This window comes from Urocitellus parryii, chromosome 3 (genome assembly GCF_045843805.1).
Source record: "Urocitellus parryii isolate mUroPar1 chromosome 3, mUroPar1.hap1, whole genome shotgun sequence".
Lineage (NCBI taxonomy): Eukaryota > Metazoa > Chordata > Mammalia > Rodentia > Sciuridae > Urocitellus > Urocitellus parryii.
This window is the reverse complement of record NC_135533.1, coordinates 72039894-72054145: the sequence shown is the minus strand read 5'-3', so window position 1 is coordinate 72054145 and position 14252 is coordinate 72039894. Positions and strand designations below refer to the sequence as shown.

General features: G+C 38.6%; 1 protein-coding gene across 1 annotated transcript; it reads right to left on the bottom strand.

Moving 5' to 3' along the window:
• Window positions 1-7: 7 nt before the first annotated feature.
• On the bottom strand, window positions 8-199 carry LOC144253983 (uncharacterized). Its single transcript, XM_077796727.1, has one exon. The coding sequence runs from the start codon at window positions 164-166 to the stop codon at window positions 8-10; it is 159 nt and encodes a 52-aa protein (XP_077652853.1). The 5' UTR covers window positions 167-199.
• Between the last annotated feature and the right edge of the window lie 14053 nt (window positions 200-14252).

Here is a 14252-nt window from a genome sequence, read left to right as displayed (position 1 = left end):
GCGAGGATCAGCCGATGGAGCTGCACTTTCTACTCGTACGTCTGTGAGGCGGGCGGCTGAGAGGCGAGTCTTCGGCTAACAACAGAGGCGAGAAGCGGCGGGGGTAAAAATGGGCGGTGGCGGCAGCAGAAATCCCCGTGAAGAGCTGTGATCGGAAACGATACATGTTTCTCTCTAGCGCGGGAGCTAAGGCGGGGCGGGCGAGACCACGACGCCTTAAGTAGCCAGACGACCGCCTGTCGTCACCATATGTGGGCGGGACTCGAACTCTCACTAGCCAATCCCTTCAGATCTCCCCACTAGCGTCCACTTGGGCGGCGCGTGTAACCTGACTCCCAATCCCATGCGGCAAGTCTTAGTTCCGCGCCCTGAGAGTCTTCGCGGCCGCGCGGAATTTAGGGAAATGTAGTAGGCCCGGGGGTGGGGCCTCCGGCTCCGCCCAGCTGCCCCCAAGGGGCTTTTCTGCTTTCTTGCTTCGCTGAGTGTGACCCCGCCTGTGCTTGGCGCACGCCTGCGTTGGTATTAACTAATGTGGTCATGCCGGTGATCCATCCCGCAAGTATGCTTGGTAATGAGAGCCGCCTTCAGACTGGGAGCTACGCAATCACTTGTGCTACTCTTTCTTGGCCACTCTAGTTCTTTTCTTTAACCTTACCCCTGCTTCGCAGGGATCTCTGCCCAAGCACAACCATCTGTCTCTTTGAGAACTTTTCTGTGATAGTGTTTGGATTAATTTTAACAATCATCAGTACCTACATTTGAACTGTGGTTCAGGAATACGTCTCCTCCCATACATACGCCCCCCCACCCCAGTCCAGTATGCTTTTGTCCACTTTAGTTGTGTCATTTCGGGTATATGTCATATTCTAGACTTAAAATACCTGGCAATTTGGTGTCAAATCTCCATATAAGAATTTGCCCTTGACAGTCCTTCCTGCCAGTTAGAAGGTCAGTTTGGGATAAGAGCTTCCGAGAATTTAACAGCTGGTAAAACAAACATGAACTATAAATATCAATAATCTCGGTGGGGTTTGTTTTGTTTTCTAGAGGTGCTTCTAAGATCTCTGTCTTCCTTGTTAAACATTTGCCCTTTATTTAGGGCCTGTTATTAGGTTCCTATACTATGTTTATGACAGACCAAACTCTGAATCACTTCAGTGTAGGTGACTCATTCTCTACTCCACCTCTCACCTGCGCTCCATTCGCTTATTTTTTAACCACCTGTAGGACATTTTCACCTGGCTGTCCAATACTGTGTTTCCCTCTTCCTGTCTTTACTATATTATTATCTTCCCATATGCTCAAATTCCGAAAAATTCATACATGGTTCCTCTCTCTTTAGTGTTCCTGCAAAACAATTGGTTTTAAAATAAAGCTTTCAAATTCGTGTCTTATTCACTAATCACATGTGGCCTCAGTTCATGTCTGGGCTCCCAGACTTCATGTGCGTGTTTCATACCCAATGATTCTGTGAAACTTACTCACATATCCCCTATTTTATTTATCCTCCCACTTTAATAGTTGTTACAATATTTCAAGGTTCCCCTTACTGACATATTAAATGCCAATCCTCTTAGCCTGACCCTTATTCCCTTTCCAGTTTCCCCATACACATCTTATTCAGCTAAAATGGACTGCTCTTCCTTTCCAATACACAGCTCTGCTCTCTCACTTCGATTTCATCATTTATATTGTTTCATGTTCTTGCAATGCCCTTCCTCTGATTTTCATATTAAGTCTTGTCATCTCAGAAGATCTAGATCAAATGCTGCCACCTTCATGAAGGCTTCACACAGAATCTGTTCTTCACAGTTCTTTAACTTGCTTTTTAGTGTTCTAATGGCACTAATTACATCCCCACAGGCCACACAGTCTACTCCAAGATAGTGTTCAAAGGGCACCATTTTAGGGTTGCTTTTACTTTGTTTAATCCTGAAGGAGCTAGTAAATTGCACACAGCATGTAAACCAGACAAGGATGCCAGTTGGTGGACAAAGCTTCCATCAATTCCCTTGTATCTGGTACAAGGAACATCTGAAATCCAGGAGCTTTGGTCCCCATGGATGCAGTGAGATGTCTCTAGGATGAATGATCATGGAACTATAGACTCAATACCTGCTTAACCCCAGGCTCTTCATCTAGAAACAACATACATAAGACAAAAATTTAGCTACTCTGTAAATCCCATCACCCAGGCCTAATAATTGGTCTGGCTTCTAGGCCTTGAAAATTGTGCTTTGCCTGTGTTTGAGGCAACCCCTTTTTTTCAATATTCCTTCATTCCCACTTAGAGACTCTTCTTGGACAGCCTATTCAGAGTACATCATATACATACTTGTTTTACATTGATTTGTGAACACATCTGTCATCTCATGAAATTGTTGGCTTCCTCAAAACAAAAACCTGTTTACATCATCCCTGCATATTCCCTGTGGCACATTAAAGAAGTGTTATTCATAATTATAGATAGTATACATTAAATGAATGTTTACAGAATTATTTACAAACTGTTTTCTAGGCCTTGAATACAGAAAACGGTCTTCAATACAGAAAACAGTCAAACTGGGTACAAATTGTTTTCTATACCTATTGTTACATACATGTCATTACATTATTATGTAATTATTATGTAAATATCTAGTTTAGCTCTGGATAAATACAAGTATCAAAAAGATTTAGCCATATTCATGTGATAGTCGTTTTCAATTCAACATGGCCTATTTTGTATTATGTTTACAGAAATTAATTACAAGACTCCAAACAGCAGGTCAACAAAAATAATTACAAATGCCAACAAGAAAGGGGAAGCACAATAGGGAATAGAATAAAGGAGTTTTCTCCTAGTCAGTCTTTTCCTTTTGATTCAGGAAATAATACCTTCCCCAAGGATTTCTACCTACATCTCATCTCATTGGCCAAAGCTGTGTCATATGATGATCCCTAGCTGCAAGGGAAATTAGAAGACAAGTTTTTCATTGTGTTGTTTTATTTGGTACTTAGGAGTTATTAATAGTGTACAGGAGTTCTTTACCACTAAGCTACATTCTCCTGCCCCATATATATATTATATTTTTTTTATTGTTGTTTTTTTTTTTTTTGAGATAGGGTCTTGCTAAGTTGCGGAGGCTGGCCTCAAACTTGTGATTCTCTTGATTCAGCCTCCCAAGTGGCAGAAATTACAGACATATGCCACCATACCTGGCAAGATAGTTTTAGTTGATCTCTTTGGTATTCAAATTGGAGGTTCTACTGATAATAATGAAGGAGAAATCATGTATTTAAGGCAGACAAATAGTAATATCTGCCTTGTATATAAGGCAAAGTTCTGCCATGCTCTAACAAATAAATAACGTATTTGTTACCAAGTTGACATTATGTGCTCTTACCACTTAATCATAATAAAAAGTATTTTCCTCCTATAAAACATGATTTACTTTAACATTCCATCTAACAGGTATTACCATTTGTGGTAAGTATACTCAAATATTGCAAAAACAAGTGTTCCATTAAACAAAATTTAGGTTGAGAAGAATTACAAACTGTAATGTAGAGGACTTTGATTCAAGAACAAGTAGCACATATATTCAAACCTTTCTGAAAGGTATAACCATGAAAGGTTTTCTTTGAATACTTTAGTTATAGCCTCCTTCTGATTCTTTGCATAGCATTTAGCAAAATTAAATGTGTCCCAGATCTTTCATGTAGTTCGTCAGAATCTGGTTCTTTTCTATATCTCCTGAATCGCCTTTCATCACTTGACATATCCCTTCCCTTCTGCTATATGGAACTCCTAGCAGTTCTCCAAGATCGCCAGGCTCAAGTTTCCAGGTCTCATAAAGGCTTAACTTGCTAATCTTCTCATTTCACCTCCTGCCCCTCCTCACACCCAGTGAACTTCAGCCACACTGATCTTCTTTGCCAACTCAAAAACTCAAAGTTCATTCCCTGCTTAAGACTTTTGCAACAGCTCCTGTCTCTGCCTGATATGATCGTTTTTTTGAGCTTCCCACGGTTGCCATTCAGATCTCGTCTTGAATGACACCTCCCTAAAGAGGCCTACCCACTCTCCATTCTAAAGTAGCATCTTCATCCCCACCACCATCCTGCCTGTGGTATTCTCCTAAAGTGCCTAGCATTTTTCTAGTTCAGTAATTGATGTCTTGCTCCCCTTTTAGAATGTTAGAATTGAGAAAAAAGACCTAGTGTGTTGTATTCTCTACTTTATTTTCAGTACTGGAACAGTGCATGGCACTTAGTAGATATTCAGTTCCCTAAAATCTCCCTCATCCTTATAGTCGTAGATCCTGAACTCCCCAATATGTCTGATCTAAATATCTTCCCTAATAATAGCACTTATTGTTTTGTAATTCTTTTGTGGAGGTGGGAACTGGGGATTGAACCCAGGGGCACTTTACCACTGAGCTATATCCCCAGTCCTTTTCTTTTTATCTTGAGACAGGCTCATAAAGTTGCTGAAGCTGGCCTGGAACTTGTGATCCTCCTTCTTCGGCCTCCTGAGTTGCTGGGATTACAAGCATACGCCATCACATCTTGGCGTATTTTAATTCTTGATTATCTGTTTCCCCATAACACACGAAATACATATGGGCAGAGTTTGTTTCTAAAACACATCAGTTCTTTACAGAGGCATGTAGTATCTTTTTGCGAGTTAGAAAAAGTGCCGCAGTCTGGCTGGGCACAAAATAACCGAGCTGCCACAAAGCCTTGTAGGTTCAAACAGCAACTCTTTATTCCCGAACTCTCACCGGCAGTCTACTCACACTTCCTGGGAATACACTCCCTCCACCGGGCTCTTCGTGCCAATTCTCACGGAACCCCAGGGAGAACTCAATGGGAACTCCAAAGTAGGGGCACCAAAGGCAGCAGGATCTGCCGTAATCCCTGAGCTGCCCTATTCCGGGAGCAGGGTCACCTTTCAATCATTCCCTCTGGCTAAATGCCAGGCATCATTCCGACTTAACTGTGGCTCTCAACAAAAAAGGATGCTAGTTCAAGGAGTGCTGATGGGCTGAAATTCAGCCCCATTCTGCTTTAAAGCATGTAGCCACACCGAGTATTTGTTTGTGTTTAATCCAGTGAGGGAGTGAACTTGATCTGTACTTGAGTATTTTTCTTAAAAGGCAAGAAATTAATGAGGGAAAGCATAAGATTAATGTTTACTAGAAGTCCACACTGTCATTGTTCTAGATAGTCTTTTCACACATCTCACACATCTCCTGTAATTTTTACAATAGCCCTAGGAAGGAAAAATTGGTATTACCATTTTATGGATGAAGAAATGGGCTCAGAGAGGTTTTGAAACTTCCTCCAAGGTCATGCCATTGATAAGCAGTGCATCTGTGATTAAAACTCAGACCATCTGCAAAGGTTATTCCTGGCCAGCCTTCATCACATAGGATCCTAACTGCACACTCCCAGGATTTATGGGTTACATATGCAATACTGCTAGAAAGGGCCTATCTGGGCAAAATCTTGCCTACTTCCCCCTTTTTTTTAGTGTCCCTTGATCCCTTGTGCCAATATTTGGGGTCATTCAGTTGTGGACTGCCTGATGATTGTTTGGTAAATTTTGACTTTTTGGTTATCTATAAGACTGGCAGAATTGTATTCTTAAATAGTAATGTTATTGAGTTAAACAATTTTTTAAGTGGATTGTTACCTGTTATGTTTCAGGTTACATTGTTGTCTTACCACAATTTTTGTTTTATTGTCAAGAATGGTGATAATGAAACATGCTACATTTGGGATCCCTGTTTATTTAAGGACACAGTGGCAAATTTAGTTAGAATTCCTGAAGCCTTGAAATATACATTTTTTTTTCTGTTGCATAGAAGACTTCTCCGTGGGTTTCAGTTTTGAAATTGCATATACTTTCTCTAATGAAATTTCTAACAACAAAAAAAAAAACAATAAAAGCAATGTTTGTTTTCTAAAATGAGAATGTTGTTTATCTCACACAGTTGCAGTATTATCAATAATACAACCTAAGGCTGTGTAAGAAGAGTACTTACAGAGACAGTGATGTTTTTGACAGTACATTGGAAGAGCTTTTTATGGTAATTATGTATATTTATTTATTTTATGATTATCTTTTATTTGAAGATAAAGAAGTATCACTGGGCTTTTTCATTTTGATCTTCTTTGACACTTCATACCAAACATAATCAAAATTAACTTGTTCTTTACTGATCTCTCTACTTCCTAATTATTTATCCTTCCCAGCTTTCTCTATTAATGGCATCGATCTTCTGGACAAGTAAACACAGAATCTTAAAGTTGAAAACGATTTGAGAGGTTATCTACTTTAAACTCATTTAGAACCTTTGACAACATGATTAAGATCCAGATCTCTAAGTCAGTCTTCCTGGTTCAAATCCTAGAAATACAATTTGCAATGGATTCTTAAGCAATCACTTTACCTCTCCATGCCGTAATTCCAATGAGAATAATGATAGAACATACTTCATGTGATTGTAACAAGGAATACATGGAACAACACTTATATAGCACTTAGTCAAGGACTGAGCACAAAAAGCTACTAGCCATTAATATTAGCAAGCAGATATTTATCCATCTTTTGTCAAACTTGCCAGTGTTAAGAATCACATAATTCCTCAAGGCACCTCATTTCAACATTGTTTAACTTTCACTTTTAGAAAAGTCTCATATTCCTTCAATAACCATCAAATATATGCTATGTACCAAGCACGATGAGAACAGAGGTGAATGAAAACAGGGTATCTGGCCTCAGGCAACCTCCAGTTTAGCAAAAGAATGCAACAGCAGGAGGCCTGTGGCTGTCCTCTCCCAGCCCACTTGGAGGCATTACTTTTGCTTCTTTCATAAATGATAAGCTTCTACTAACCAGTTTTCTAGACATCAAATTAGGAGACCCTTCATCTGCCCCTAAATAACTGGTCCGTAGTCTTCCCAAATCCTCTCTTCTGGAGCAGATCACCTTGCCCCTGTGAACCTCCATTGCCTTATCTGAATAAAGGGAGTCAGTAATCCCTACCCTATTAAGTGATGGGGTCATTGTGATCTCGTAGCTTTGTACTTTGGCAGATGCCAAGTAACCCATAATGATGTGATAATCCTTATTTTAAACCAAAGAAATCAATAATTCTCCTAATGATAGAATTTTAGACATTAGTAAGCAAAGGAAAATCTTTTGGCTGGGAGTTGATAGGGTGAGAAATGAAATTCACCAACCCAACAGATCAGACATACAACCAACAAGATTAGACAGAAAACAAAGCATCCAGCATTGCCCCTGAAAGTCTCCTTGATAATTCTATATTTTGCTTGAATGTCACCAGATTTTAGATCCTGACAGATCTAGATTCAGAATGTCTGTAAGTTTGGTGGCCTTATGCACATTCCTTAATCTAAGCTAGATTTCCTTATTTCTATCAGATTCCTTTTCCTGGGAATTCAGTTAGAACTAGAGGTAAAGTCAGGACTAGTCTTTTAAGCAGAGGATAAAATGTAGCTACCATCTGCCCACTATAGCCATTAAAAAAAAAGTCAGTTTGCAGAGAGAAAAAAATGAAAATGAAAGAGGACTGCAAAGAACAGCAGAGACACAAGCTGAAACTATCTAGCTCCCCATGGGCTTCCACTTCTAGGCAGTAGAACTACCAGAGATTCAACTAAAATTCTGTCTTAAGGTTCCAGGAGACACCTTTGAACTTTTATTTATTTATTTTTAATATTTATTTATTTATTTTTAGTTATCGGCGGACACAACATCTTTGTTTGTATGTGGTAGTGAGGATCGAACCCAGGCCGCACGCATGCCAGGCGAGCGCGCCTCCGCTTGAGCCACATCCCCAGCCCAACCTTTGAACTTTTAAAGCAAATATTATCTTATGCTTAAATTAGGTAAAGTAAGTTTCCATTTCTTGCAAGCCAGAGTGACTGATAGTCTCTTTTTTTTTTGGCGGGCGGGGGGCGGGGGGGGGTCGGGGATTGAACTCGGGCACTGAGCCATGTCCCCAGCCCCATTTTGTATTTTATTTAGAGACAGAGTCTCACTGAGTTACTGAGCACCTAACTTTTGCTGAGGCTGGCTTTGAACTCTCAATCCTCCTGCCTCAGCCTCCTGAGCTGCTGGGATTACAGGCATGTACCACCACGCCCAGCAGTTAGTTGATAGTTTCTTAATACTTTCTTGATCTAGTTTGTCCTGCTGTCCCAGGAAACTGTCCAGGCAAGTGGGACTTAAAAGACCTATCTTTTATTCTCAGATGAAAAGTACTAGGAAGTAGAGACAGATTCACCAAAACTTTGGGGGCATGTTGGCATCTTTCTAAATTATGGAGAATGAATGCATTGCCAAATTTCATTCATCATTAGTACTATTTATTGTGAATCAATCCTGCCAAGAGAATTCTGAAAAGACACTTTAAAAGCTTAAAACGAACTGAACTAACCTTACCAGATTTATCACTTTAAATATTTGAAAGAGTTGTAAAATTACAATTATTTTAATTATTGTAATTTAAAATAGGAGGAAAAAAAACAGCCATTGAACAAAGCTACCAAAACACTGATAACTTTATTAATAATGCATTTGATAAATATTTTTCATATTCTTCAAGACAAACTTTTGCAATTAATTTGTTGCTGCAGAGATTGCTTACTCAAGACACACCTCAATCCAGTTCCTCATTCTCAGAACCTCAGTTCTGTTCAGATTGCCCACCTCCTTTGAAGGTTCATGTGTTTCAAGGAAGCCTCGATCTAGCTTCAGTTCTAGAGGTTGGATCATGATTGATCCTGTAACTGATTCTTCCTATAAATGGTTGCTTAGTCTTAGGTACACCACACAGTTCTAGTCAATGAGGTATATGAGTTGAGAAGCAGGAGGGGCATATTTCTCTTTCCCAAGAGAAATAAAAATGGAGAGGTGATCTTCTGTTTCTCTGGCTTTTGTTATTACAGTCACCATAAAGGCAAGCAAAGCCAGCACATCAGGAATGGCAAAACAAAATTCTGGGTGAGATTTTAGAGTCAGAGTTATCCAACATGCATCACCCTTTTCCTCTTGATCTCTTATTATGTGAGATAATAAATGCTCATAATATTTTTTTCTGGTTGTATACATAGCATATTCACACCAATTCCTGTCTTCATACATGTACTTTGGATAGTAATGATCGTCACACTCCACTATCAATTCTAACCCCATGCCCCCTCTCTTCCCCTCCCACACCTCTGCCCTATCTAGAGTTTGTCCATTCCTCCCATGCTCCTGCTCCCTATACCCTATGAATCAGCCTCCTTATAACAAAGAAAACATTCGGCATTTGGTTTTTTGGGATTGGCTAACTTCACATAGCATTATCTTCTCTAACTCCATCCATTTACCTGCAAATGCCATGATTTTATTCTCTTTTATTGCTGAGTAATATTCCATTGTATATATATACCAAAGTTCTCACAGGGTTCCGAGAGAATTGGCGCATGGAGCCCAGTGGAGGGAGTGTGTTCCCAGGAAGTGTGTGTAGAGTGCCGGTGAGAGTTCGGGAATAAAGAGTTGCTGTTTGAACCTACAAGGCTTTGTGGTGGCTTGGTTATTTGGTGCCCAGCCAGAATGCGGCAGCTGCCATTCTGACCAGAGTAAGATGAAATCTAAAGATCTATATAATTAAAATTTCAGAACCCTAAAGAAAAAAATCAAGACCTTAAAGATGGAAAGATCTACCTTGCTCTTGGGTAAGCAAAATTAATATTATCAAAATGACCATACTTCCAAAAGCACTATACAGATTTAATGCAATTCTGATCAAAATTCTAATGACATTCCTCAGAGAAATAGAAAAAGCAGTCATGAAATTCATCTGGAAAAATAAGAGACCCAGAATAGCTAAAGCAATCCTTATCAGGAAGAGTGAAGCAGGTAGCATCGCTATACGAGACTTTAAACTATACTACAGAGCAATAGTAACAAAAATAGCATGGTATTGTCACCAAAACAGAGTGGTAGACCAATGGTACAGAATAGAGGACACAGAGACTAACCCACAAAACTACAATTATCTTATATTAGACAAAGGTGCCAAGAACATTCATTGGAGAAAAGACAGCATCTTCAACAAATGGTGCTGGGAAAACTGGAAATCCATATGCAATAAAATGAAATTAAACCCCTATCTCTTACCATGCACAAAACTCACCTCAACATAGATCAAGGATTTAGGAATACAGCCAGAGACCCTAGGTATAATAGAAGAAAAAGTAGGCCCTAATCTCCATCATACGGGATTAGGCCCCAACTTCTTTAATAATATTAGACTCCTGTGGCCAAGAATTAAAATCAAGAATCACTAAATAGGATAGACTCAAACTAAAAAGTTTCTTCTCAGAAAAAGAAGGAATCTGTGAGGTGAATAGAGAGCCTCATCTAGGGATCAAATCTTTACCCCTCACACATCAGATAGAGCACTAATCACTAGGGTACATAAAGAACTCAAAAAGCTAAACACCAAAAAAACAAATAACCCAATCAATAAATGGGCCAAGGACCTAAAGAGACACTTCTCAGAAGATGATGTACAGCCAATCAAGAAATACATGAAAAAATGTTCATCATCACTAGCGATTAGAGAAATGCAAATCAAAACTGCTTATAATATTTAAGGCAGTTTTAATTTTGTCTTCCGCGATTTCTGAGACTTAGGGCTGAAAGCATGCCAGCCAATACTGTTATATCTAACAGTCTCTAGAATGATGGTACCATTTGGCCATTTTTAACATTCTTATATGTCTACAGAAATGAGATCAGTAAAAGTAATTACCCAACTATTCCCTTACCACCCTTAAAAGTTCCATATGTTCCAAGAAAGAAAATGTCTTTGAAATCCTCACTTCTGTCATCTGCTGTTTTGTATGTACAATGCACCAACATAGGGCCACTACCCACTTTATGCCACCTCCACAAAATTCTGTCCAAGGACACCCTGTTAAAACTATTTGGAGAATTTCCTTCCCTCTACGCCCACTATTATCGTGTATGACTGTTTTGTGGGCTTTTTTCACTCTCTTATTCTTTCTCCATCTTTGGCATTCCTAATTAGAGTTTTCCTATCCCTTAGTGGTCCTTAATAGGTCTATTTGTCATTGTTATTGCTATTGATTGGCAACAGAATTTATTTTTTTAACCAAAACATCTTTCAGTGGGAAGAATCTATTTTTCTGCCAGTGGAATTCCAGGTGGATAATTATCATTTTGCTAAGGTCAATGATTCATGGAATGGTTAGTTTCCTTCTAAACAAGATCTGTCATGATGGGTCAGCAATGATACCTTATCTATACTCCAAAGACAGAGAATGAAATGTACTTCACCCACATGATAATAGAGTTAATCTGATATACTTCACGACTGTTATTTCTTTGAAGGTTGTTTATTGGCTTGGTTTCCACAGCCTAGTCTTTTATGTGTACATGAAGGAGGTATCTTTTAGTCCCACATTATTTCCATGCATGCATCTATTTACACAAATTTGTCTTTGTCTCCTGTTTTTGTTTCTTACAGTGCATTTTAAGAAGCCCTAGGCTGATCAGGAAACTGTAAAAAAATAGGAAGTGAACCTATAACTTTAATACTTTTATGCTCTTTTTATATGTTTGAGACAAAATTCAAGGATGTTCTTTCCCTACTTGTTCTCCATGCTACCTCTTTTCTTAATTCACTTTCTCCCTATCCCCCCGTATGTTTCTCCTCAAAGGAATTCATGGTGCTTCAATAGTATTTTCACACCATATAAGATAGGATACCTACCCACATGTTTGGTTTTAAATAAAGAAGTAACTTTGCAAGATTCACTCTTTTCTTTCTTGTGATATTATTCATTTTTATATTTGGTTCTATTTTTTAAGGATAGACTCAATAGTTGTCTTATAACTTAGAGAGATACAAGCAATTGATTGATGTTTTAGAAACTCTTTAAAGATGATACACAATGCAATCTATAGCTTTGGTATTAATATTAAACTGCAGAATCATCTATTCAATCACTTTCCTTGCTTACAGTCACACAGACTCCCCCAGTTCAATAAATTCTAAATGCATCCACTCTAACCCTATCCTACCCACCTGGTTCTCCTTTGGCATTATGAATTATGTCTAATCGCTCTAGCATTCACCTCACATCAACCCAGAAGCCTAACCTCATCCACATACTGCCATTTCACATCTAAAATCTCTACACTCTCTCCTTTTCTTTCATTCCCACTGATATTATCAAGTAAAACTTAGCTAAGCTTATTTTCCCACCTCTTACCCAGCCTCAGGCTGTCTAGAATGATCTTCCTGAAGGCAAATCCCATAACCCTCTTCATACAGACTTTCTAACTCCCACCTCTGTCTCTATAGAATGGATTGTTCTCTCTGGTATGGTCCCTAGTGCCCTGGAGAAATTTCTGTCATGGGGAAACAGTATACCTTTAGTGGTAAAAAGGTACATTTTCTGGAGTCAGGAATCAGAATTTAACCCCTGATTCCACCACTCACCAGGGCCAAGTTACCAAATCTCCATGCTTCCATCTGTCCTCCTATAAAGTGGCACTAACCAATAAATAGTACTTCGTATAGTCAATGGGAGACTTCAATTAGATAATACACATTCATACTTAGCAAATGCCTAGCAAAAAACCAATCTCAATAAATGTACATGATTACTATTACAGAAAATCTATGACTTACACTAATTTATTTATGTTTTTATTTACTAGGTTTTGTGTTCCTTGCATTTAATCCATCTCTATAACCCATCCCCTAGCACTGGCCTGGAAAATTAACATGACCTTCAGAGCAGTAAATGTTTTTAAGAATCAAATACTGCTTGGCTTATAACCTTCCATTGGATTTTTGGTACCAGTAGAATAAAATTCTTACTCTTTAGTATGATTTACAAAACCTCCATAATATGGCTTCCTTGCATCTATTCAGCTTCATCTTCTCCTACACTCCAGCTAAGCATGATCACTTGCAGTTCCACAAACAGACATTTCCTTCAATCAGGTATGTTTTTCCAAGACTTTTCTCTAAACCTGTTGAACATCTTTTGATATTTAAAACCCAAATCAAATATGTTTTCCTTTAAAATCCTTTATGACCATTTTCTTGGTGGCCACCAAGTCTGGAAATGCAGGTAAATACAGGTTTGCCATCCATTTTAGTCATCCATAGTGAATATTCCTAACATACCAGCCTGCCCACTACCAGCTCTCCTATCTTTATTGTTCTGGATAGAGAAGCAAAATGCTTGGACATGTGTCTTGGTGGACACATACAGCAGTTGTTGCATTCAGCTTTCATTCATGATTAAGACATGTCTTCTTTGAACAAATATTACTATTTTTAAAAGAGAAAAAATTTAAGGAAAATGATCTGCTATAATTAACATTTGATAGCTTCAAGAAGAAAACTATTGAAGGAATAAAATGCTTAAAACATTTCAATATTAATGAGAACACTGAAGTATACATGCTTGTATTAATAGCCAATTAAAACTTTATAAAAAGCTATTTTTTGAACTGACCAGATAAAATTTATTGCTCTGAGGTCATGTTAATTTATACTTGCCAATGGAATTCACATCAGTGGTTGCAGTCAGAGCACGTGCCATTTTCTGTAAATGAACGAGTGCCTGCACACACACACATCTGCAGCAAATATCCTTTCTGGTTCAGCTTTGGATTATTCAATTCCAACTTAGTCTGCTGTCAGCAAACTGTCCAGTGAGATAATACTCCTTAAAAATGACAATCATCCAGAAAAATAAATGCTTAAACATGACAATGTCATGACAGAGCCTGTAAAATTGAAGACAGCCTCTGGCTAGTGATGATAACCACATTGTCAGAACACTGGCTCATTTAATGAGGGAACAGTTTCAAGGCTCTTTCTGCTTTCATAATGACTCGTTGTCCTGGGAAACTTCACTTTCTATGAGAATAAATCCTGTAGTAGCTCTAATTTGATGGTCACTATGACAACTCTGAAACTTTCAGGGACACTCTGTATTCACAGGAGGTTATATGCTGGATATGATTTTGAGGGAGCATTGTGGTGGAGGGGCAATCACGCTTTGAAATCTAAAGTGAAATTATTGTCATTCAATTAAGTATGACTACTCACCAATAATTGAACCTATAAAAGGCATCTTGCCATGTGAACCATAATAAATATTTATTTATAGCACAATAGCATCCAAAACTAGGA

Bases quoted from the DNA above. Each gene is read 5' to 3' on its own strand.
- LOC144253983 (XM_077796727.1), bottom strand. From the start codon at position 166: ATGTATCGTTTCCGATCACAGCTCTTCACGGGGATTTCTGCTGCCGCC.